Genomic DNA, 27,544 nt, shown 5'->3' with positions numbered 1-27,544 from the left:
CCTTGAAGCCCTTTCTCCTTCTCTTTGAAGATTTGAAGCTGACTAGAGTTAATGCTCTCTGAACATGCTCAATGATGCTCTCTGAACATGCTCAATAATGCTCTCTGAATATGCTCAATCCCCCCAAAATATATATATATATATATAAAGCCCTGGATATTTAGACTACAATCCTATACTCTGGGAATCAGGTACATTGAACTCAATGGGGCTGAAAAGACATGCATTGGATTGTCCTGTTTAAATAGACCAACAAAATAAACAAGTCCGTTGTAAGAGAAGAATAGATTATATGGGGAGTGAATATTTGTCACTGTCACCCCATACTGCAACTTTTATGTTTGTATCTCCTCAGTTAACTTCATGACTGGCTTGTAATGAAAGATGTTTGTTCCAGCAAGCATTCACACTGTCAGAATCCATTTCCATATAAGTGGCTAAAGGGCAAGTTTCCAATGAGATGGAGTGGCTGAGAGGGCAGTCCCATTGCACAGTTTGTAATTCAGATGGAATCACATTGACAAGATAGCATGAGCTCTTAACTTCTCTCTCTATCTCTTCCTTTTCCTCATAGTTGTCTTCTTTGTAACTGGCTTTGTTCCTGTTGTGTGGAATAATAGCAGAAATTGTAGTAATGTTAGGTTTGAAAGGAAGCCTGCTGTTTTCCCCCTGTAAAATCTGCTATCAGATAATTTCTGCAATGTTCTCCATAAATGCCCAACTCTTGTCTATGTGTACTACATAATTTGTGGGAAAGAAAACATGTGTGAAGTGGTTCTCTCCATGGTTCCAGGTACATCTTTTATTCTGAAACAGAATGGCACAATGACACTGTTATAAGGATTGTAAAATTAAAAAACGAGCAATGTTCCTTTTAAGAAGCATATACTAGCCTAACATCTATGGACTGAAAAGGACTTAATTATTTCACCATGTAGGTGTAAAATTTAGGGCAATAATATGGTGTATCCATTATTAAAAGCCATGGCAAGGGAAGGCAGGTATTTCTAACTCATTTTGCCAACTTCCACTCCCAAGCTTATGTAGTTTCTTTAATATAGTACTGTTTCTTTAAAAGTATACAATTAATTAACATTATACTGTCACTTTAAATAGAATTTATTTTACTAAGACAGTTTTTCAGAAGCAGTTCGTTAACCTATTAAAACTCTTTTGCCAGATGACCTTATTTGCTCCACTCCAATTAGGCCTCAACAAGGACTCTTTTTGAAGTTTCAACCCTTACTAACCTATTGAAGTGCAGGCCTGATTTTGTTAGAATATACATCTGGTTCTCCTTCCAGACATCAGAGCCTCACATTCCAAACTGCCTCTCACTTCTTGTCCCTTGGTGCTTATACAAAGGTTTTCCCTTTGTCTCTTTAACCTGAACTGGCCACCAAGCCACCCTGCATTCTTTTCAGATCCTCTTCTTCTCCTGTCTTCTTGTGACTATCCGCCATAAGCACTAAGCACCAACCAACATAGACTCCCTAACAAGCATGGACTGACTCCTGTTCGACCAGCACTCAACTATATGTTCCATTCTGGCACCTCTAGTTCAGCCTCAGCCAACCACAGTGTCTAACTGAATATTCTAAACTTGCAACCACATATCAGAAAATGCATATTTTCTATTCTCCTTTTGCATACTGAGAGTCCAATCTCCAACCCCACCTCAGCTCTCAGTTAAGTTCCCTCGGTGACAGTTAAACCAACTGTCACTTGTCCAGACAGAAAACTTTCCCCTCATTACAATAAAAACAGCAGAATGCATTAAAGCGCCATTCAATTAATCAGGATTTCTTCATAAAGCTCATGGAACCTATGTTCAGAATATTGAAGATGCACTTCATTGAACTAAAGACAGTCAAAGTCCAATGTGCAAACATTATTTCTGTGGCCAGTTACAAGTCAGTGGAATCTGTCATATGCAAATGGGAGCCAGGTACATAGTGTTATGTACTGAAGTTCTCACCCTGAGCCAGCAGGGGGATACTGTAGATAGGTATGCAAATGAAAAATGACTTTTATCTTCCCTTTTTCTGTGGCATGGGTTTTCTGGTTTCCTTCTCTGAATAACTAAGTTCTTTCTGCACTGATGCTAATCATGACTCCTGTCTAAACCAGGGTTTGAATCAGTGATTGCCAAACACCCACTGCTCAGGCTTAGAATAAGACTTTCAAAGCTGAACTTTCTGCCAAACTCAATCTTTCAAATGCAATACCGCCTCACACATCCACTCCCTGAGGGCTCGCCCACTCTTCCATTTGTCCCATGCCTAGAAAGCATGGATCTGAGCAGTTTTCCACTTGTCACACCACTTTACCCAGGAAAACCCACTCTTTCCCCCAGGGAAATTGGAGCAAAATGTCAATTGGAACCTAACTGGCATTTGCTCCGATTTCCCTGGGGGGAAGCAGTGGGAGAAGCAGAAAAAGCCCAGAATTTCTCACAAAGCTTCTATTCTGCCCTGCCTTTTTGTCCATTTTTGCTCTAGTGGTAGCAGCAGTGATAGGATGAGAGAGGACATATCTCTCTTCCCTACTTTATCTAATGCCTTCCATGTTTTCATAACTGACAAGTACAAGTACAAGGATCACTGGCTAATGAAGGTTTCATAGAACTACCATGTTTTCCAGTATATCTTAACAACAGCATACAACTATCTCAGAATGCTATATATAAGAGAGTTGGAGTTTGTGTGCATAAGGTTAGGAGGAAGGGGATGGCAGGTGACAAGGGCAGAGGGAGTATTTATCAAAGTCATCAATGTTGTGCTTGAATAATATTTAGAGCCATGACAATCACTTTCCATATGGGAAAGGGGGATGGAGAAGTATATCTTCCTGAGGTTGAATTCAGGTTTGGATTAGGCCATGGTGAAATATATTTGGCTGACACAACTGCAGTACTGGGCTACTTTTTAAGACAACATGAATCTGTCATTTCATTTCATATAAATGGTGCAAGCTGAAGAAATAGGCAGATATGCCTAGATGTTATAAAATGCAGTTATAAAAATGGAGCAGCAAAAGATTGCAATAAATTTCACTAGAACTCATTAGACACAAAGCACTGGAAATAAATGAACCAATGCCTAGGAAAGCTCAATATGCTCACTTTTGATTTGTTTGTTTATTTGTTTGACTGTTAAGAAACTATTTTTATTCCAATATTTCTACAGTTGAACTCTAGCCTTGTTTCAGGTGTATTTCTAGTCTACATGTGTTTGTGAGAGGCAACTGAGGCATTTAGGCAGGCACATTCCAGGCCATATGCAAGCTCTTCCATATATATATATTGTGTCTAGATCTTAATGTACAATGGCATTCTTCCACAACTCATGTTGTCAGAAGTATGCCACAGCAACAGTATATCTGACAGCATAACTACACCAAAACAAAAAGTAACAACTCAAGCATTAGTTCCAGCATTTCCTGTCCAGTACCGTGCTGTTATGTTTTTGTGTGTAAACCAAAACCCATTGTGTAAATACGTGTAACTAGTCTAGGCTAACTTAATAGGGCAGGGAATTGTTGCTGGTCAGATCTGGTTCTGAGACATAATTCCCTCTTTCTCAAGATAAAGTCTTCCGCAGCTTCTTTTGAAGGTTCTTAGAAGATTTTGTTTTTCTTTCTTAGAAAAAGGTCTTTTGATCTCACATAACATTTAGATAATGTGTGAGATCAAATAGCCTTTTTCCCAGAGAAAAATGCAGCTCTTAAAACTTCAAAAGCCGCACTGGAGGTTGAGGTACTTTTTACTCATTTGAAGTGAAACCCAAAGGGCATCCATGAGCTGCACTCCCAGTACTCCTGTACTTTACAGTCCTCTCAATACAGACTCTAATAAAAACTTGCAAGTGAGGTAAGCCATGTGAAAACGTTTTGCAATAAATAAATACAAACTGATACCCATAAAACTGCATCATTAGATACATTTTTTTCCATTGGCAGAAATGGTGTATTGTGCTTGTTTGCATATCTTTCTTCTTGCTGAAAATACAATATTAAAAAATGAAGAGGCGACATATATTTCAAAACTTTATTTTTGGATTTTTATCATATGTAAGAAATGGAAGGGACGCGGGTGGCGCTGTGGGTAAAACCTCAGCGCCTAGGACTTGCCGATCGCATGGTCAGCGGTTCGAATCCCCGCGGCGGGGTGCGCTCCCGTCATTCAGTCCCAGCGCCTGCCAACCTAGCAGTTTGAAAGCACCTCCGGGTGCAAGTAGATAAATAGGGACCGCTTACCAGCGGGAAGGTAAACGGCATTCCGTGTGCTGTGCTGGCTCGCCAGATGCAGCTTGTCACGCTGGCTACGTGACCCGGAAGTGTCTCTGGACAGCGCTGGCCCCCGGCCTATAGAGTGAGATGGGCGCACAACCCTAGAGTCTGGCAAGACTGGCCCGTACGGGCAGGGGTACCTTTACCTTTTTTTAAGAATTGGAAACTTTTCAGGGTTGCTTGAACCAAAAGTAGTGGTCCAGTTCAAGTCTGCATCCAGGCTGCTCCTAGGACACATGCTGCCTTCTTTTAAAAATAAGGTTCACAAGATCAGCTGTTGAGCAGATTGGGGGTGGATTTGAGGTGGACTCATCTCAGAAAAAGATCATTATTGAAACTGAAAAAATAGCAAAAGAAAAGGGCAAGCAAAATGGCAGTGATTGCTGCTGGTGCATCTTCCCTATGAGGGATATCTGGAGTGTTTGGGACTCTTAGTTCCAGAGAAAGAAAAAGACAATAATGTAGAAGAATAGAATTGCAGAGCTGGAAGGGACCACACCTGTAATGCAGGAATCTTCTGCCCAACATGGGGCTCAAAACCCACAACCCTTAGATTATGAGTCTTATGACTGAGCTACTGTATCCCAGTACTGTAGGTCAGGAAAACGTCTTCTTCCACTCCCATTGTGTTAGAACTGTGGGTCATTCCTTGAAGCTGATTGTCTGTAATTAAGACAAAATAAAGTACTTCTTCACCCAGTGCATGCATATGGAATTAATGGCCACAAAGTGTGCTAATGGTCACCGCCTGAGATAGCTTTAAAAGAGAATTAAGAGTTGGAAAAACCCGTGGAGGATTGATCTGCCAGTGGCTTTTAGACATGAGGTTCCGCTTAAAGGTCTGAAGTTCAGAGGCTTTGTGCCACTGCATTCCAGTTCGCAAGGGGCAGCAGGGCGAGACTGCTATGCTGCTATTGTTGTTGTTGCTGTTGTTGCTTTATTGGATTTATATACCACCCTATACCTGCAGTGGTTCACCCTTAGTCTGATCTAGCAGAGTAAGCATAGTTGTTTCTTTGTTTTATGGGTGTATACCTCACTCTTCAACAAGTTCCAAATATGGCTTTAAAAATGGGTTAAAAATGCAGTAGAACATATTAAAACACCACAGTTTCAAATAGTAAATGAAAAGCAGCATGCAGAAATAAAACAGGTCAGATTTATTTAATTTCATTCCTCATTCCTCATCCAGAAACTGGTTTGACTGAGATGACCTGACCTCTGATGAATTCTGCCTCAAATAAAATAGGGTCATTCAGATTACAACTGAAATGTTTTTGTTTTTTTGTTTTTTTTTCGTTTTGATAAATACATCGTTAGAATTTAATTTGGAAAGGGGGGTTAAATGTTAAAAAAAAAAAAGCAACATGCAATTTTGCTGAAGTGTTGAATGGAGCTGCATCAGATATCGTAATGCAAGAGAGTTGCAACTACAAATAAATTGTTTTCTCCAGACTAGTAATTTTATGGGAATCTAACAGGATCACTCTGGAGTATGTTGTTTGTGGAAATTATTTGTGTAATTATAAATATATCATCTAGGGAAATCAACAAGAATATCTCTAAATTTGCAGCAATTCCATACTCGTTAATGTAGTATTTTCTGTGGACAGAAATGGGAAGGCAGGGAAGGAACACATTGTTGTGATGTTCAGAGTGTGCTGTACTGCATGTCCCTTTCTGACATGTCCCTGTTGTCCTTTAATCATTATACAATAGCCGCAGTACAGGGGCCACATGAGAATTAATGCTGTTTTTCTGAATCATTACCTTCTAATGAGATTGCTGCTTGCAAACCCATGAACTCTGCACAGAACACTGCCTCTCAGAGCAGCTGGTTCCCAGTTCTGTTCAGCCCTATTCCCAAATCTGACCAAGTCTGATGGGGGCGGGGAGTTCTTTTCTTGTGACACCAAAAGAGTTGTCAAAGTGTTTTACTTCCACTCAGGATTTCACTTGCAATTTTGGAAGCAGCTTCATACGGATTCATCTGAAATATATTTCAATGTACTTTCCTCCTGTGTTTCAGTGGATTCTCTTCATTACTTCTGTACACAATTAAAAGTAGTTAACTGTGCTAAAGTGTGCTTAATTCACAACTGTGTGTGATTATAGTGGTTTGAAACATGTAACACTGATGTGAATTGGCCAATAGAATTTATAACATTTTATTCATCTTTCAAGCTCCAGACCAGTTTGACTGAACCTATGACATTACCCAAGTCAATCTCGCTTCCTCGTAGTGCATACTGGCATCATATCACTAGGCAGAACAGCGTGGGAGAAATCTACAGTTTACAAGGTAAGATGCCTGAATATTAAAATGGTATGTCCATTAGCTTCTCTCACATTGAGCAAAACTCATGCAAATTGCTTTCATCTGCACTGGCGGCTTTCTCTTCATTTCAATTACTAAGGCTTGTCATCAAGCTCAGTAGGGGTGGTGAGATATGCTTCCTCCCCACCCACCACTTTTTTAATAAACACACACCTTCTTCTTCTAATGGTGTATATTATTACCAGAAATCTTGCATAGGTTGAGAAGTCAATTTGACAGTTCAGCTTTTAAACGGAATATATGTATAATGTGTGGCTTCTTGGTATCTAATGAGGAAGTGTTGTATGGAATTTCTCAGAGGAAACAATTTGCAGTTAGAAAAGATTTGATTTTGTTTAAACTGGCACATTCCCCATACATTTTGGCCATTTCCCAGTGAAAAATAAATAAGCAATTACTGCAGTGCCTTGTCAAGTACAGAAGGAAAGGTGAGTGTTCTGTATGCAGGAGATGTATCTTTGACAAAAGCCTATTGCTAGTCCAGGAGTTGTACATTTGGAAAGCACACTTTCTCTGACTGATAAAGAAACCATGCTGGTGGGAATGGTCTTCTGCAAACAACTAGGCAAAAGAAGCACTGCTAACTCTTCCAGGTTTACTTGCTACTCTTTGGGAATGAGGCATGTGGTAGCCAGCTACTGGACCACAATACCTCAAGGATTGCTTCTCTCCATATGAGCATAGCCAGGCCCAGAGATCATCCTCTGAGGCTCTTCTTCATAGGAATGCTTGAAAAGTCATTAAGAAATATCTTGAATTCACCACTGTGTTGGTTGGACAGTAATCTGCTCTCAGTTGCTTCCTGGATTTATTTAAATTAAAATGGTTAACTCGTCAAAAGAAGGGTGCCCTATATACACAGTAACATCAATAATTCCTTCAATAATAACAAGTTCATGACTTTCTGGTGTGGTGATTTGATTTGATGGTAGAACAGCTCAGGCTTCAGTGTCCTCAAACCTGGCTTAAAAATGCACATTGTGAATGATTACTTATTTGTGATGAATTTTTTAAAAAGCAGTCTCCAAATTCTCCCTAAGCTTTTGGCCCTGTATGACAGTGTTGTGATTCGTTTAACAGTTGATGAATCTGTGCTCCAAAAAGGAATCAGGAAGGGAGTGCATGATCCCACGGTTTGCTAAATATTCAGGAGTGTTATATCTGCACAGGGTTATAAAGAGAATGTCACAGATAATCCTTTCATAGAATAATAGCTTCCATGTAATTTCACAAATTGGTTATATCAACACAGAATTTAGTACTTTGCTCTGTTAATATACATGGATGTAATATATATATATTTAAAAAAACAACACCATTGGATAAAAACCCACTCTGCAACACAGTTTGGAGACTATGATCAGTTACTGGCAATTCATGAAATACTCAATATAATCAGTCAATTTGTTTACATTCTGTGTGCTTTCATGTGACTAGGCAAATCACTATTGTTCATGCACATTCTTTGTTCAATTCACATGAACTATAACAACATTATATATATATATATATATATATATATATATATATATATATATATATATTGAAGATATGTTTATGCAGTCTATTTTTAAACCAGGCACTGGTTTTAGAAAATATAGGACATATGGGTTATGTTGCCCAAAGGAGTACTTAACTGTTTTTGATAGTGTAGTAGTGTTGTTTTTAAAGGATGTTTGTTTCCCTTTGAAAAATATTTTTTTCCCTTAAATTAACCTCAGCAGGTAGCCAGCTTGTGAAATTGTTCAAAAGACAGCATGTATGTGTATGGTAAAGCATGTGGTTTTATACCATGAATTCAACTGATCATGTAACCGGCTGCATTTTTTTAGAACAGACTCCTAAAGTAAACACTCTATGTGAGCATCAAGGCAAGTAAAATTGTTTCATTTTCTCTTCTCTGCAACTCATTTGAAATAAAACAATATTTCCATTTGGTGAAGAGGAATGATATGCTGATTCCTTGGTTTGAAAATTGGCCAAGATGAATAATTTAGGCTGCAATCATATATATATTTACCTGGGACTATGCCCCATTGATCTGTAAAATACACAAATCCTCTTTCATACTGTGTGTGTGTGTGTGTGTGTGTGTAAGCTCAAACTAATGATGAAAGGATTTAAGAGTCTTGGCACAAGGAAGTGAATAAATATATCATAATGACATAGAAACACTAACAGGCCTAGCTCACCACTTGTATGTGCCAACACCAGATATTTTATTATCCGTTACATCAATCATGTAATTGCAACTTTTTTTCTGCACAAGAAATTGTTCAAATGCAGCCCAAATGTTTGCATAAGTGAAATACATAGGCATGCATACATTTTTTTCAATGGATGAATCTGTTAACTTGCCTTTTCTAGACTGGTTTAGGAGTTTTCCTGCAAACATTGAATGCATCATTGAGGTGCTCTTGAATAATAATTAACCAGCTTGCATGCTATTTTCTTAAATGAGTGTAGTAATAAGCAGAAATAATCTTTCTCTATTGCTACCTAGCTAGCTAGCTAGCTTTTCCACTCACTTGTCAGAGCCATTCAGTTTCCCCCTTTGTGTTTAAAATCTGGTTGACTTTCTATGGCAGTGCAATCATTTAGAATGCCAAAGTCGATGGGGGTAAGGGAAACTACCACCCATAGCCTGCTTTGGCCCCTATTTTCTTAATGAATGACTCTAAAATTTAATGTTTTGAATGGAAAAAATAAAACAGAATGTGGATTTCTTTGGAGAAATAAATATAAAGTACTTCATAGCCATGAAGTATAAACCTGATATCCAAGCCAAATTTCCTTCATGCTATTTGTATTGATTAGAGTACAGCTTAAACCCTTTACTCTGATACAGTGGTGCCTCGCAAGACGAAATTAATTCGTTCCGCAAGTCTCTTCGTCTTGCGGTTTTTTCGTCTTGCGATGCACGGTTTCCCATAGGAATGCATTGAAAATCAATTAATGCGTTCCTAGGGAAACCGCCTTCAGACCAGGTCCGGGGACAGTCTGTTCCCGGACCTCTTCTGAAGGCTGGGGGGGGACAAGGGCTTTATTCCCACCCCCAGCATTTTAAAAAACCCTGGGACAGCGGAGGACTTCTCCGCTGTCCGGGGCGATGTAAAAGTCCCTGGGAAGGCAGGCAGGGGGGACAAAGACTTTCGCCCCCTGCCCGCCTTCAGAAGGTGTCCCCGCCCCCCCTCCCCACTTCGGAACAGCTTTCCGAAGTGGGGCGGCTGGGGCAGGTGTCCCCGCCCCCCCCCTCCCCACTTCGGAACAGCTTTCCAAAGTGGGGCGGCTGGGGCAGGTGTCCCCGCCCCCCCTCCCCACTTCGGAACAGCTTTCCAAAGTGAGGCGGCTGGGGCAGGTGTCCCCGCCCCCCCTCCCCAATTCGGAACAGCTTTCCGAAGTGGGGCGGCTGGGGCAGGTGTCCCCGCCCCCCCGCCCCACTTCGGAACAGCTTTCCGAAGTGGGGCGGCTGGGGCAGGTGTCTCCCCCCCCCCCTTCGGAACAGCGTTTTAAAATGCTGGGGGTCGGGAGCGAAGCGCTGCCGACCCCCAGCATTTTAAAATCTCCCCGTGTCTCGGGAAGATTTAAAAATGCTGGGGGTCGGGCTGCCGACCCCCAGCATTTTAAAACCTTCCCGGGACACGGGGAGATTTTAAAATGCTGGGGTTCGGCAGCGCTTCGCTCCCGACCCCCAGCATTTTAAAACCTCCCCGGGACACGGGGAGATTTTAAAATGCTGGGGGTCGGCAGCGCTTCGCTCCCGACCCCCAGCATTTTAAAATCTCCCCGGGACAGGGGGAGATTTTAAAATGCTGGGGGTCGGCAGCGAACGCTTCGCTCCCGCCCGCCAGCATTTTAAGATCGCCCGGGGCAGGCGGGGGGGGAAGGCAGGCGGGGGGGAGCAAAGACTTTTGCCCCCCGCCGGCCTTCAGAAGAGGTCCTCTTCTGAAGGCCGGCTGTGGGCGAAAGTCTTTGCTCCCGACCGCCAGCATTTCCCTATGGGCGATGCAAGCCCATAGGGAAATTCGTCTTGCGAAGCGCCTCCAAAACAGAAAACCCTTTCGTCTTGCGGGTTTTCCGTCTTGCGATGCATTCGTCTTGCGGGGTACCACTGTACTTAATAGAAATGTTTAATGAAATTAATACTTTAGGTCCAGCCTTAAAGTTTTTTATGCAAACAGTGCCACCAGGCAATTTAGTTGCCTCATATTTACTTAAGTGCTGATGCTATGACGTTCTGCCAATATCTGTTCAGCTGGCTTAGCTCTAGCTGAGACAGGATGAGGGCGTTACACTGGTGTATCTCTGGCTAAGCCAGGGTTGGGGGACGTATATCAGTACCACCTTGGTGAGCTGGGAATCTGCTGGCTGAGCTAGAAATCCACCACATCCTTACTTGTTCATCCCTGTGGATCTATGTTTAGGATCACACCCTTAGTTTTTAATTTCTGCTCTTCAAGCTGTTAGTTGCATTACTAAGGCCTTTTCTTGTATTTTTGTAATTATTTCTGAAATTGATCATTTTGAAATCTGCTACCAATGCATGTAAGTGTTAATATAAGTTTCACTGTTGAATAAAATGAAATATAAGGTGTTAATGATTTCACCCAAGTACAAAATACAAAGCAGAATGAATACTCGCTGCAAAATCATGACTGGATTTTTCTTTATTTTTTTAAAAAAAGCATTCCGTTACAAAACATTAAAAAACTTGCCTGAGTCATTCTGTTCAGTCCTCGTGTAGGCTAATCCTGTGGGCATTTCCTTTGCGCATCTGTAGTTCTCTGCAAATTAAAGTGTGTTAACAGAATTGCAGGGGCATTCATCATTTTGGCATATCCACTGTGTGTTCATATTCACAGAAACTGCTAAATTTATTCCTTCATCCTACTGTGACTCTGAAACAATATAAAATGTTTCAGTATGGTTGCTTTTGGGCATTATGCTATACCATGGTTCATTGTGATGGGCACATGTTTTCTTTTCCCCACCCCACTTCTCCCTGGATGGAAGGCTTCAGATACTTCTGTTTCTACTCTTAGGTGAGCATAGCGTGCCATTTCATTTGAACCTTTGATTGTAACTATGATTTCTTTGAAACAAGTTAACACCAAACCTTAAGTCAGGCATAGGCAAACTCGGCCCTCCAGATGTTTTGGGACTACAACAGTGGTCAGGGATGATGGGAGTTGTAGTCCCAAAACATCTGGAGGGCCGAGTTTGCCTATGCCTGCCTTAAGTCATGAAACTGGTTTGTCTTGACAAATCATAGTGAAAGTTTAGGGAATACATCTTTCATAATAGTCTATGCTGAGTGAGTTCCAGCTGCTCAATCTCATGCCCTTGCCTCACAGGATATTTTTTTTTGGGGGGGGGTCTCCTCAGGTTTCTCTAGCCACTTAGTGAACAAGAGGATTCTGGACTTAGTGGCCCAGCAGACTTTTGTTTTTAGGTTTTTACATGCAGTTCCTGGTATCTTATCATAATATTGTCACTAGACAGCACAATCAAAATGTGTTGTATAAAGTCTTTCTTTGCTTCACATGGTCTGGCAATGCTATTCCACATATTCCAGAGGACAGTAAGATACAGAAATGCAGAGTGAGACTTTACAGCTTATATAATATACTTTTCAGCAACAGTAACAAGAAAGGATTCCTTAGATTCCCACTCCCACTCCACACACTCACACTGCTATCACTAGTGGTACATCAGCAACCCTGCCTTGCATGGCTGCACCAGTTGGGAGATGGTTCAGCAACTGGGCCTAATGCCATTGTACAACAGTTGTGTGACCAGCTTCAGATCAGAGGCAGATTTAGGCAGTGTGACTGGTTCCACTGCAGTGGGGGCACCAGGTCTAGGGGGCACTGCAGGGCATCACAAGTACGACACAGTAAATTGAGTAGAAAGAAGCTGAGAGGCAGGGGTGCCAAATTTTGGCCGTGCAAAGGGTGCTGCTGAAATTTGAAACCAGAGTCCAGCCTTGTTCAGATCCAATAGATCTCAAGCCAGCTAGACCTTCCCTCTCCCCAGAATGCCTTGTTTAAGGCCTTCCATGGTTGCTGCCAGTGGCATATCACTTGTGGCACTCCCCACACCACTCACATTTGGCAGGTGGAAGGGGATGATGATGCACTAATGGATTAGCCTGAATAGTTGGGAAGAAGGTATCTATGTCCAATCCAACTCCCCCCCCCCAAACCACAAAAGGGGGCTTGGATTTATCTGCACATTCAGTAGAAAGGAAACAGAATAAACTGGTCATCCTCTCCATCTCCATCCCATTTCTAGGGCAAGAGAGAAGTATATTTTCTGAACAGAGGAATAGAACATCATCATTATAGTCTTGTTTATCATATGTTAAGTAACCTGGAAACCAGCATCAGTACAAAAGGCACACACAAGGATATTGTATTTTGGCTTAAGGGTGATTTAGGAAAACATTATTTTATGTTTATAATTTATTTAATTAAGACCTAGGAGTGTAGGCGAGGTAGCATATTTGTCAAGTATAGTTGTACTTATTTCTCAGGTTTGGTGACACAAAGTCTTGAGAAGCAGAGCATTTATTCAAGTTTGAGCTGAGATATAAATGACACATTTAAGCAAAATTGAATTTTTATGTGTGCATTGCAAGCTATACAGTTGAGTACATTATTTAAAGATGAATTGTTATAAAAGTGAGGTTATTCTACCGTATCTTCATTGGATTACCTTTTATCAAATCTTGTTTAACTCTGTTCATGTTTTATTGGTTTGCTTGGCTGGTTCCTTTCCTAAGAGAAAAATACTTCATTTAATTCTTAACAACATTGTGCATTTCTCCTACTCCATATAAATTTAAATTACAAAGGTACTTGTTTTTGTTTTATGTTAAGGTACATTTTCAAGTATAATATCAACAGGTGGTACCTGCTATAAGAAGTAAAATAGAAACCCACCAAGTATGACTCTAGTTGACCATGTTTTCTGCTTTTCCATATTGCCATAGAAGCCTGTTGAAAATGAAACATTTTTATTTCTGATCCCATGAGCAAAAGCTAAAGCTCAATGGCAGAGTGACTGCTCTGCATGCAAGCAAAGCAATCCCCAGCATCTCCAGAAAGGACTGAGAATGTTCCCTGTCTGAAATCCTGGTGAGCCACTACCAGTCAGATCTAGGTGTTCCATGTTCTTGCCATAGGTATTCTTGTTCATGATGATAGTTCATTCCCAGGGATATTTGGGAGTGGGCTATGGCTGCCCATTGGCTACCATCTTTTCCCCCCTCTTCAACAATGCTTCTGGGGAAATGTTGCAGGATCATACAGGGTTTAGTAGGCCTTTTCCACTGCTGATGCCCAATATATAATTAATCAGCACCTAAGCAGTTTTTGCAAGGCTTTTATTTGTAGAGAGACTTGGTGCATCATCCCTCAGTCAGCTTTTGATGCCCCAGATGATTTGCCCTAGATGAAATGATCTGTTTCAGGTTAGGAAATGGAAATCTATCATCTGTCTTGTCAACTGTCTCATTCTCCATTCATCAGAGCAGTATTTTGTTTTGAGAAATAGCACTGTAAGGCATGCTCCTCTGTATGCATTTCTTTTTATTTCTCTTTTTTCATACCATAACAGAAGTGCTGTGTTTTGCCTGTGTTCCACTTTCCAATGTATTTAGCAAGGCATCCTTTAAAAACAAACAAAACTGTATTGATTTTTTTTAAGCAAACCTGAATCAGTTCTCTTAATTATCACATGATGATCCACTCATTAATTCATAAATACTTAATTACATTATTCAAAAGGACATTGCTAGTAAAATGGATACACTGAGGATGGTCATGTTTTGTTTTTGTACTACCACGGCCATGCAAATAAAAGACTGGTAAAAAAAATTCAAATACATTTTTTGCACTGCTGTGATCTTTCCAGCTGGTAGCGTAAATGGCATGTTCATTGGCCCCAACAGGAACAAATTAAATCAACTGACTTGCACCATGTACACATGGGTCCAGATCCAGAGAGAGATTGTTGTGCCAGAGCTTTGGTTCATACATATCTGAGCTGGAGACATATGAACAACAGAAAATTGTTGCAGACCATTCAGATAACATTAGTTGTGAACTGGGTGCTTCATGTGAACTCCTGGACTTGATTCTTAAATAAAAGCAGGATATTGCTTCTCAAACTACTGGTCATCTATATGAAAGGTTTTTCAGCAAACTGGGATGTGTTTGCCTTACATAGCTATATTTGCTTCTAGTGAAAGGCTAATAAATAACAGAGATTTAGAAAATTACACAATAGATGCTGAGTAGAAAGTCTTATTGAGACCATCAGGAAAACTCTGTGGAAATGGTTGACTGTTCATGGTACCTTTCCCAATATCGTCACCCAGCATGAAATTGCCCCAAGCATTTATTTGCTACAGTCTGGGTAATACCCACAGAGTTGGCACATGCTGTTGCATTAAAAGTCAGTAATATAATATTCAGATTCGTAGGCAGCAGGGAACCATTATCTCTCTGAAAGAAATTTTTCAACACTGGGAGCTCTTAAGTTTACTGATGCATATATAGTCAGCCGGAAATGAAAATTAGAACTCTTGTCTTTTCCAGCTAGTAGAAATGTTCACTTTCTCTCCCAAACACATGTATGCATCCTGTTCCAGGAGAAGATCTAGGTGGCCAGTTGTAACAACCATCTATCTACAAACAGTGTATTAATAGTAATAAACAATAAAAATCTCATCGAGTGGTACTTCCTAAACTTCATCATAAGGCACCTATTGAAAGCAAACAAACAAAATGTACATTTCTCCGACATATTTACTAGATGCCAAAAATATTTCCAGTGTTGTGATGTTTCAGGGCTTCCCAACAAGCCCCAGCTCTGGAAATCACTAGGAAATTCACTTGGCTAGTTACCGAGTTCAGAGTTCCCTTAATCTTCCTCTCAAGAATAACGTATTGACAACATGTAGAGTTTCAGGGAATAGAAAGACTTCCTCTGTATGGTTAACACTGTATTCACAGATAACATGTAGGGTGAGACATGTTATTCCTATAATCCACCCAGAGTGGAACACATTCATATATTTATAGAAAACAATAGTTATTTAGTAAAAAAGCAAATCTTGTTTCTAATATCCTAAACCCAACATTCTATCATCACTGACTTAACTATGTAACAACTTGCCTAACCACCTTTTACCTATGTATTTTACCTCTTGAATCTCACTTTTCTCTGTCTGTGAGAAATAAAATATTTGAGGGGATTGGGCCTCCTCCAAAGTTGATGGAGGAATGTTTTGCATACACCACACCATGTGATCAATTGTGTGGGGTGGGGTTTACCTCACCCCCAAATATTTTATCCAAGTTGGCACCTCGTACAAGTCCACTCTCACAGAGTGCTATTTGTATATAGGATGCTAAGCATTGTAGAAAAACAGGTTCTGGGACTCGGGCTGTCATTCCCATGTTTGCATTCTGCTAGTAAATACCACATTTAACACATACATTGTGATTAGGGGCAGAAAATGGCTGCAATAACTTCCAAGTCAGTGGACTTCAGTGACAGAGACATTGGATACATGGGCTAATGTTTGTGCAAAGGCAATGTATCTGTAATACTGGTCTGCATGTGCGGCCTGTTGTATGCATGAATTGTAAGCTTTGTACACATTAGAAGTATCTGATCATAGTTAAAATAGTTCCATGCTTGTTTGTTTCTAGTTTCCACCTTGTAAATCTTTTTCTTTTAAACAGTTCTCTGTTATTTTATTTCAGGCACCTCTTCCATCATCCTGAAAATATTAAAATTGAAATGAGGTGATATAACATGCCCCAGAGTATTGTAAAATTATAACCAGTCATCAGGATTTTTGAGGTTTCAGTCATAAACGAAGGGGGGGAATGTTCCTATTGTGCTGGCTTTACAATGCAAGTTGATTATAGCTCTCAAAGGTGTGAAGTAGCAAACTGCTTAGCAAAAGGGTAGCCAAATTTTGCCCAAGTGATGACCATGCTGGCAATTTATGAGGAGCCTTAGAGAGAGATTGTAAATTTCCTCAGCTGGAGCCTGTAAGAGACAATCTGTGTAGCTCAAGAGAGTGCACTGGGTATTGGCCACAGTGTTCTCCATTGGTATCAAATGGACCAATAAGCATACATGAGCCACAAAACAGGACTCTGTGGATTCCATTTTCTATTGTTACATATCATGTGTGCCAGCAATCCATAAAATAACATAACATAAAATCAAATCAAATACATTGTCTCCCCTGAAATTTGTAGAAACCAGCGCTAGACTTGGGGGGAAACAATCCCTATTGCCAGCAGCAATCTTTAGCATGTGTAATGTTTTTAAAAATAAGAATGCAGAATAAAACAAACACTTTCTTGCTCCGTTACTTTTATAAATATTTCATCTTTTGCTACTTTTAAAGGGATTCAAGTAAACAGAAGCACATAAATCAATACATTTCATCGTTTATTTAATAAGAAGGGAATATCACCTTGCAACATATGCAAGGTTGACAGAACACAAAAGTACTTGGTCCATTGTTCCTCTTGTGCTACCAATGACTGCTTCTGACTTTGTCTTGTTGTTGTTGTTTAGTCGTTTAGTCGTGTCCGACTCTTTGTGACCCCATGGACCAGAGCACGCCAGGCACTTCTGTCTTCCACTGCCTCCCGCAGTTTGGTCAGACTCATGCTGGTAGCTTCGAGAACACTGTCCAACCATCTCGTCCTCTGTCGTCCCCTTCTTCTTGTGCCCTCAATCTTTCCCAACATCAGGGTCTTTTCCAGGGAGTCTTCTCTTCTCATGAGGTGGCCAAAGTACTGGAGCCTCAGCTTCAGGATCTGTCCTTCCAGTGAGCACTCAGGGCTGATTTCCTTCAGAATGGATACGTTTGATCTTCTTGCAGTCCATGGGACTCTCAAGAGTCTCCTCCAGCACCATAGTTCAAAAGCATCAATTCTCGGCGATCAGCCTTCTTTATGGTCCAGCTCTCACTTCCATACATCACTACTGGGAAAACCATAGCTTTAACAATACGGACCTTTGTTGGCAATGTGATGTCTCTGCTTTTTAAGATGGTGTCTAGGTTTGCCATCACCTTTCTCCCAAGGAGCAGGCGTCTTTTAATTTCGTGACTGCTATTGCCATCTGCAGTGATCATGGAGCCCAAGAAAGTAAAATCTCTCACTGCCTCCATTTCTTCCCCTTCTATTTGCTAGGTGATGGGACCAGTGGCCATGATCTTCGTTTTTTTGATGTTGAGCTTCAGACCATATTTTGCGCTCTCCTCTTTCACCCTCATTAAAAGGTTCTTTAATTCCTCCTCACTTTCTGCCATCAAGGTTGTGTCATCTGCATATCTGAGGTTGTTGATATTTCTTCCGGCGATCTTAATTCCGGCTTGGGATTCATCCAGCCCAGCTTTTCACATGATGAATTCTGCATATAAGTTAAATAAGCAGGGAGACAATATACAGCCTTGGCGTACTCCTTTCCCAATTTTGAACCAGTCAGTTGTTCCATATCCAGTTCTAACTGTAGCTTCTTGTCCCACATAGAGGTTTCTCAGGAGACGGATGAGGTGATCAGGCACTCCCATTTCTTTAAAAAAGTGATCCCCTTCACAGATCACTGCCTTGCCGTGGCGAAGGGGCTTGAATAACTCAGAGAAGCTATGAGCTATGCCGTGCAGGGCCACCCAAGATGGACAGGTCATAGTGGAGAGTTTTGACCAAACGTGATCCACCTGGAGCAGGAACCGGCAAGCCACTCCAGTATCCCTGCCAAGAAAACTCCATGCACTTTGTCTTACCTTAGATTAATTAACTAGCCATAGAAATCAGGCATTTTCTGCTGAAAGCTTTCTTTCTATCATAAATGCTGTATGATTTCAGTGCTCCCAGGTCCTGGGGACAGGAGGTACTGTGTATTGCAAGCTGTTGGGGGGGGGACACTTTGAAAGCAACAGTAGCTATTTGGAAGAAATGAAAGCACATAGTTGGAGGAGAGGACAGTGCTCACTTACTGATTCAAAATAATCATATATTTTGCAGACAGATCTTATAGTGGAAGTGTGTGTGTCCATATGTGTTATTTCTTGCTTATGCATTTAGACTTGTGATGCCCAAAGGGCTTGGGCTGGATGAGGACATTTTAAAACCATGATAATAACTGGATAGGTTATTCATTTGAAGTTAGGTTGATTACAGGTCTGCATAATGCTTTGCCTTGATCAAATATTTTCATTTCAGATTTGCTGTTCTTTCGTCATTTCCACAGACAATTATAAAGAATCTTTAACGTTGCAATAGCTTTGCCAGCTAAATAAGAAAATATAATTACTTTCAAATAACAAATCAACATTTAAAAGCTGCAATCCTCTATGATCTGGTAAATACCATTAAATGCAGTGAAACTTACAACTGAATAACTGTGGCTTTGACTCCACTGCAGTTAACTCTCTTCTCAAACTAGCATGAAGTTTTCTGCCTAAAACTGTGGCATGCAGTTGGATGACTCACCCTAGGGTTGGACAGTCTAGCTATTTTTAACTGTCTGGTAGATAAGTACAGTTCAGTGAATAGAAGGCCTGAATGGAAGATCGGGTCATATTTTTGAAACCATCTGAAGCAGGAACAAAAACAAAAGAAACCTCGACAAATAAAAAACAATTTCACTTCGGTATCAGTTTTATCTGGAAAAGTATATATCCATTTAGCATCTTACCAAATCACAGTCAGTCATGACTAACTTATGTCCATTGATTTCAATAGGTCTACGCTGATGGGCAAGGCAATCCCAAAATTAAGTCAGCATAAGTTAACCCTACTGCAAAGTCCATTCAGAAGTGGAGATACTACCAGCTGAGGCAGCCTACTGCCTGGGAGAGGGAAAGTAAATCTTTAAAATAGAATTTATTTATTTTTTTAAAAATTGTCCAGTGGCACCTTAGAGACCAACTAAGTTTGTTCTTGGTATAAGCTTTCATGTGCATGCATATTTCTTCAGATACTTCTTCATGCACGCAAAAGCTTATACCAAGAACAAACTTAGTTGGTCTCTAAGGTGCCACTAGACAATTTTTTATATATATTTCGACTGCGTCAGACCAACACGGCTACCTACCTGAAACTTTAAAATAGAGTTTGACTTACACCAGCCTTTTTGCCAACATTAGTTCTATTGGGTAATCGGGTCACATGACTGAGCTGAAATATGTATCGGTCTCTCCTTGCCCCTTTTCACCACCCCTCACACCCCAGGAATGCCCCTTTTGGGGTATTTATGCCGGCACAATTTCTGCCAGCTTAAATTTTACTGATTGAGCCCTAACTGAATCAGCTCAGTTCAGCCAGGACAGCCCAAGTTCCACCTATTTGAAACTCAATAATCCTGGTGAATTTGGGGTTTGGTTTGCGCTGTAACTATTGTACTTTACAGATTTGAATAATCTAATTTCATTTACCTATAGATGTTTAAGTTAAAGTTTGATGAGCCAAAATGGCTGACAGAGCCCAAGTGCCCTTTGGTGGTCAAAAACTTCATATACAAACTGAAATTTGTCTTAGGGATGGGTGACTCTGCCATTTTTTGTTTCTCTTTTTTCCAATTCTCAGTTAAATTCACCCCATTTCCACAGCGGTTTGTGTTCCTTTTTCCTAACAGACACATTTTTGTATGTAATTTAGCTCAATATAAAGCATTTTGCTTATTATTTTTACATGTATATATTAGATATGTATATTTGTGCACTATTCCAAAATATAAGACTTCTAAATGCATTTTTAAGGGGGTGAAGATTTTGAAAGATCACTGTGTTATAGTTTGGTTTAGGAAGTACAAGTTACATAACTGCACATTAAAATGTGAAATGAATTGATTTTTCCTTAACCTCAGCACATCTTACCATGATTCATGGACAAGTGTGAGAGAACACCACTCCCTCTGAGCATTATGTTGCCTTCTCCTGAACAGTTAAAAGTATATTTATTGCTTTTCTTTTTAACGTTAAGTCATGATCCAGAAAATTTAAGCATTTTTTTAGTTCCATGGATTTCAGTGAGTAACAGCACAGTCCTTTGCATGTCTACCGCATGATTTCGACTGGGCTTACTCCAAGGTTAGTGGGCATAGAATTGTATTTTCCTTCTTGTGTACATTAGATATGAGAATATATAGCATAGACTTCCCACTTAATAAGTAACCTACCAGAATGCACTTTTGTTTTACATACCTTCCTTGTTTTGGTACCAGATAATATAAATGGCTCCAGGAACTATATTGTGTTTGTTACCATGCATCCTTTGTTCTACAGATGATAATAAAAAATACTCTTGAAGAACAACCATGATTGTTCCACATTTTTGGTCCTTAAGCTAATTCTCGTTTAAAGAATGAATTTATTTATTTGGCACAATTAATGTATATGGCACTTTATGGTGTTTCATAAATGAAAAAAGAAAAGAAAAAAGGCCAGTTCTCTATCCCCAAGGAGTTTGTTTAAATTTTCGACATTGGGGAGAAAGGCAAGAAAAACTATGATAGCAAGGAAGGCACGTGTGCCAGTGCTGCTGCATGAATTTAGGCTTTGATACAGAATGTGCAACAGCATTTGCTTGCATTTTAGCTGATCTGTATCAGAGAACACGGAAAACAAAATGTCATGCCAATTGTATCAGCCACGGGCAGTGTAAAGAAATCTTGGTGACTATCTGGCTGCAATCTCAATTAATGAATTAGACAGAGCTTGCTTAAACTGTGTCTTGACTCTGCTGTCATGCTTCTTTGTATCAGTGGTTTAAGTGTACTTAGAGGCGAGTCAAGTATGACTCAACAGACAGTGCTTTGAAAAGTGAGTTTTTGATTGCTAGCAAGCACAGTATGTGTCTGTCTTGGGATGCATTTTTCTATCAGTTCATGTTGTACTTTTAACAGCTAGCTTTCATTTGTGCTCAAAGAAATGCACCAGAAATGCAGAGTTAAACAGCTGCCAAATAGAGAGGATGTCCTTTGTGAAGGAAGATGGATGGCTCCAAATGACTGCCACCTAAAGCTTAATTAATCATATGATATGGTACCACAAACAGGAAGTGATGGTTTGTAGCAGATCATGAAATTATACCATTAGGTTGGATCCAAAGTTGTTCACAAGTGGGTCCCATCCATCATGTTGCTGGTAAATGCAGTAACTTCCACTTTTACTACATAAGTTTGATCCTTCAAGAACACTAAAATTGTCAAAGAACTTTGCCTAGAGTAAAACCAAGTTGAGTTTGACGATACGGCTAAGACAGTGTTATCGGTAGGAATTTCCAGAATATATGTGATTCTTAAAGGTGGTGGCGGCTAAACATTATTTGTAGAAAGGATGCCATGTCCTGATGGGGATTTGATAAACCAGTTACCACAGAATCTCCACCACCACCCCACATAAGACACTGGTCTGGAAGTATGCCTCACTGCATTTGATGGGATTTACTTCTGAATAAACATGCAGAGGATTAAGCTGTGATATTTTAATTTATATTTTCAGTTTTACATTTTTTAAATACATCCAATGTGGTACAAGCTAATCTAAGTGGCACATTACTAAGAAAGCATCAAATCAGTCATTATTGACCCATGCATTTCATTTCTGAGGAAACCCGGAGCAAAATGTCCTCTGCTGAGCCTGTTCCTCTGATGGCAAATTTACCTTGTTGCAGGGGCCATGTTCGTAACTGAATCTGGCCACTGCTTTAAATTTCCCACAATGTTCACCAGAGCAGTGGTACGTTGGGGGCATTGTGAGAATGTAAAAGGGAAATTAGATCAATGGTTTGATGCCCAAAGGCACATCCTTCCATCAACTCCCAAGATGGACAGATGCCGACAATATGGTGGTGCTCATCTTTCAGTGGGGTGGGTAGGACTTGGTTCTTATAAATTTATTATTGGTGGAGCATTTTTACGTATCTTGTATTGTCAATGCTTTAAATTGCCTTCATTTGCTGTATCTTATTTTTTGTCAAGTCACTTTGAGACATTCTACTGTAAAAGGTGATCAAAATGAAATAATAATAAAGTAATACAAGTGATAGGGCTTTCTCAGTGGCCTCACCAGTATTGCGAAACAACTTGTCTTGGGAGCTTTGGATAGCCTCATCTCTGATTGCCTTCCACCACCTTATGAACACTTTATTGGCAAGCTTTTAATTTGCTACACTGAAGTGATTTCATAGAAGTCTGCATCTTAGCTATCATGCTGTCTCTTATTGCCTATTTTTATTGTTACTATATTTTTATTTTGGTGCTGTGCTGCAGTAATTAAATCACTGTTTAATTATTGCAAGCTTCCTTGAGTGATTCATATACATTAGAAAGGCACAGTATCAATCTCATAAATAAATAAATAAAGTAAGTAAGTCCTGGACTTTAAGAGGGTACTCTGGTCTGGCATCTGAGACTCCACTAAGAATAACTGATTAATGAATCATTATACTAATCTGTAAATATTAGAATTCAAAGTAACAATAATGTTGCCACATTTGTAGGAAGACAGGACAAATGGGAATTACTTGTAAGCAGTAAAAGCACAAATAAACCTATGCAGGCCCAGGAAGACAAATTATAGGTAATAAAATGGTAAACTGTGTGTCACATCTTAGCTCTATGTTCATATATCTCTTCATTATCTAAAAGTTAGTATATGCTCTATAAACCAGGCTCTCCTCTTCAGGGTCTCTTTTTTTAAGTGTCTCTATGAAGAGTCATTTGAGAAAGCAACACCACCAGGATAATTGTGTCTCTTTCCAGCCTAGGTTGGATTTGTCAGCACCAAGCAATAAATATAAACAAGGAGAAGCTCTAGGCAAAAATAGCTTGGCCTCAGACCCATGTATTAAAAATGTCCAGATTAGGCTACTGTAATGTGTTATACTTGGGGCTGCATTTGAAGATGGTATGAAAGTACAATTAGTCCAAAATGTAGCTGCAAGGCTATAAACTGGGACTGGGTGTTACGATCTCACATTTTGCCTGTGCTTTCTCAACTCCACTGGCTCCCATCTTCATCATCAGACTCAATTCAAAGTGCTCATTTTGACATTTAACACCCTTCATGGCGGGGAACAAAGATATTGAAGGACTCATTGTCTCACCATGTTCTTTCCTCAACACATGCACTTTTGGGTGCCCCATCATCTGTGGTGCAGTGGGTGGCTACCACAGAAAAAGCTTACTTAGTGGTGGCACCTGCACTATAGGATGCTGTCTCCAACGAGTATTGTCTAGCACAGACCTTGATATCATTTTGGTACCATCATATTTCATGCTGGAAGTAATCCCCCTGGACAATTATTCAGTTCTGATAGCCAAATACTCTTCACTACTACTTATCACAACAGTAGGGATAGAAGACATTCAAAAGCAACACCACATGGCCAAAAGTAAGTTAGAAAGTAGCATAAAGCAGTGTAAACCAAAGTGGTGCAGTAGTGTGATTGCATCGCTAATGGACACGACCTATTGGGTGGCATGGAAAAGCAGAGGAGGTTTGGGATGGGATAGGAACAGAGAGCAAATGAGAGGTGACATACAACACTGAAAGCCTTTCAGCAACAATGGAATCATTTATGTTATGGATCCCTCTCCAACTGAGAGGCTGTAGTGGTTTGTTCTACAGCAGGCATTGATGACAGTTGATGTAGGGTTACAGCTGATGATGGACAGTCCCAGAAACCAATTGTGTGTGGACCTGCAGCAGTGCAGAGTTGCACTCCCCCCCCCCGGGCTATTCCATCCCAACTCTGCCTCTTGCATTGAAGAAAACAGTTCCCAGAGCGACAGTGCATGAAATAGGAGTTAGCCTATAGAACAGGGGGCTGGTGGGAGACACATGACTGGCCTCAAGCTTCGTTCAGACTGAAGCAACACTGCTTTAAGTCACTGTTCACACCACGTATATAGGATCAGGCTGCATCTAATTGACTGAGTGGCATATTTTATTTTGTACTGAAAGAGAATTTGCAGATAACCTTTCTGAAAACCCCACCAGCTTCAAACCTCACTGCTTAAAAATACACTCGCATTTGAATGTTATGCTAAGTAGTAATTGGATTTTAGCATGAAGAAGTGCTTTGTTAACAGTCAGCTTATCTTCATATAATTATATACCTAAATACATTACTTTAGTTGAAATAAAGGTAATCACAAAAATTGATTCATAATCAGTGAGTGGATACATGATAAATATTAATTTCTGAGAATTATTGCAAGCTGCTGTAATAGCAAAAACCAAAACATGTCTTTGTATCCTTTCTCTCCCTGGTCTGTCAAAATACATATTCTAGTTGTCAGTGGGTAGACAAAAGCATTTAATAGATGGGCCATCTATTTTACTTGTGACTGCTGTGGAAGAGGCAAAGACAACATATTGGAAAGAAGCAGGTGGCAAAGGAAAATGTGGACAGATTCTTAGGAAATTTATACTCAGGACCTGAAGGTTTCCTTATTGAAAACCATGAGGTTAGCTTAGCTTATCAGACTGTAGATTTAAAAAATAAATCTAAGTAATAGAATAAGACAAAAACAGGCACCCAGAAAAAAGCCCAGATATAATGTAAAGCTATTTAATTAGCAACGTTCTCCCTCAGGGTAACAACCTGAGAATGTATAGTTGCATTATATTTTCAGACTATTAGAAACAGTCATCTGAAACCCACTACAGGTTTGCTTTCTCAAATGTCCCTTGAGGGGACATCTGTGACACTGGGGTTTTGGACAACAACAACAACAACAACAACAACAACAACAACAACAACAAGGTGCCCAATTTAACTATTTATATTACAAAGTCTTTTATATTCTGACAGTCTGAATTCAAATCATATATTCTCATTTATATCTTAGTCCATGATTCCAAATGCAAGTTTCTGCAGACAGGCCTATGCAGTTGTTGTTGATGATGATGATGTGTGTTTTTCTGGCGTAGCCGGCCATTTTAGAAATTGTTTTGTGTTGCTTTTAAAGGTTTTATTTTGCTGTACATTGTCTTGATGTTTTGCAAGAGAGCAGTGTATAAATACTTCTTAAGTAAATAAGTTGATTTCTTGATAACAGTAACAATTCTGTAATGCTGTGCGTGCCTGAATTGCTGTTTCATTGTTTCAATCTGTTTGACACAATTTGCTGTTTAAACTAACAGCTTGGGTCTCGTTGCCAATGGCTTTCCCCCCTGGAAACCACTTGCCATATTTTTCGCCCTATAGGACACACTTTTCCCCCTCCAAAAATGAAGGGGGAATCTGGGTGCGTCCTATGGGGTGAATGCAGGCTTTTGCTGAAGCTTGGAGAGCGAGAGGGGTCGGTGCGCACCGACCCCTCTCGCTCTCCAGGCTTCAGGAAGACACCCGCAGCCTAGGCAGTCCTGCGGGAGTTCCCCGCAGGGCTCCCCACACTGCGGATAGCAGCCTGCCGCCCGGCGCGCAGGACACCCTGAAGCAGAGCACCCCGCACGCCGGACAGACATCCGCAGTATGGGGAGCCCTGCAGGAGTTCCCTGCAGGGCTCCCCACGCTGCGGATAGCAGCCTGCCGCCTGGCGGGCGGGGCGCGCTGAAGCAGAGCGCCCCACGCGCTGGGCAGACATTGGCCAGCCCCACAAGCTCGGGGGACAGTAGGGAGGTGCAGCGCCGCCATCCCGCTGTTCCTTGACCTGGTTCGGTTCCCCCGACCTGGTTTTTTGGGGGAAATTTCCTTTATTTCCCCCAAAAAAACTAGGTGCGTCCTATGGGACGGAGCATCCTATGGGATGAAAAATATGGTACTTCCAAATAAGGCACTGAAGTCCTGCATATCCACTGGGTTTCCAGCACCACCATTACAGTTGAAGAGAAGACTAAGGAGAGACATGCTGTACACAAATTGGTCCCCATATGCAAATTGCTGCCACATAGAAGGAAGCAAATACTTATTGTCTGCTATTCCAGAGGGCAGAACTACATCGAATAGACTTAAATTACAAGAGGATAGGTTTTGGCTGAACATTGGGAGAAGCATCTTAATAGTAATAGCCGATCAACAATGGAGCCATTTACCTAGAAAGGTGGTAGGCTCTCCCCTTTATGATATTTTTGTCATGACTTTGTCCCATGATCCCGAATGGGTTGACTGTTGCTGTCTAATGAAGAGGAGCAGGATGTGGGAAGTGCCACAGACAAGGAGCAGCCCAAGAGGGAGGATGAGTGAGCCATATTTTACTTATCCTGTCATTCCGCACAATATGATTCGGCTCAAGACGTACTAGAAAAGAAATGAAAATTGCCCTACAAAAGAACAAATAGCCTATTGGCTTCTAAGCCAGTGGCGAACCGACAGTTGCAGAGTAAGTGACTATAGTACACAGAAGGCAGAGCAGAACCCTCAGTAATGCATGATAGTCCTGGGGCTATGCTGACTCTCTAGGGTAAGAAAAATAAAAGTAAAAATCTGTAGCAAGAAACTGTAAAAACAGCAGTCACTAAATGGTAGAAGGTTGGAAGTGGGATGGTTTTGATCATGCTGAATCAATGTCCTGAGTAATCAAGGTGGTTTAGTCATTATTGGGCTGAGTTCCATTATAATAATTTCTTGGTATTGTTTCAGTAGAAATCATTTATGCATTATCATTAATGGCATTGTTATCCCACACTTCAGCTGTTTCAGCCGCAGCCTGATGCATTCAGCTGAGTACACCACTTAGGTTTGTTCTCCGATTGATTTGGCTTTAACTAAAAGTGAAATATGGTTATTATAGTGGAATTACTTTTAGGCAGTCTTATTTTCCAAGAAGAAAAACTGTAAATGCAACTGTTGCTCATTGTGATTTTGGTGGATTATTGGTTATTTCTCCTTTGTTACATAACTGACCTTCCTTATGCTCTGTAGT

General features: G+C 40.5%; 1 protein-coding gene across 1 annotated transcript in view; it reads left to right on the top strand.

Moving 5' to 3' along the window:
* Positions 1–27,544, top strand: part of DOK6 (docking protein 6) — a 174,002-nt gene that overhangs the window by 131,325 nt on the left and 15,133 nt on the right. Inside the window, exon 7 of the mRNA XM_082235277.1 lies at positions 6,475–6,592. Within this exon, the coding sequence (XP_082091403.1) occupies positions 6,475–6,592 (118 nt within the window). The remainder of the gene's footprint in view (positions 1–6,474; positions 6,593–27,544) is intronic.

The sequence above is a fragment of the Podarcis vaucheri genome (genome assembly GCF_965113315.1).
Source record: "Podarcis vaucheri genome assembly, chromosome: 8".
Lineage (NCBI taxonomy): Eukaryota > Metazoa > Chordata > Lepidosauria > Squamata > Lacertidae > Podarcis > Podarcis vaucheri.
Note: the sequence above shows the minus strand (reverse complement) of the source record. Positions and strands in the feature narration are given on the sequence as shown.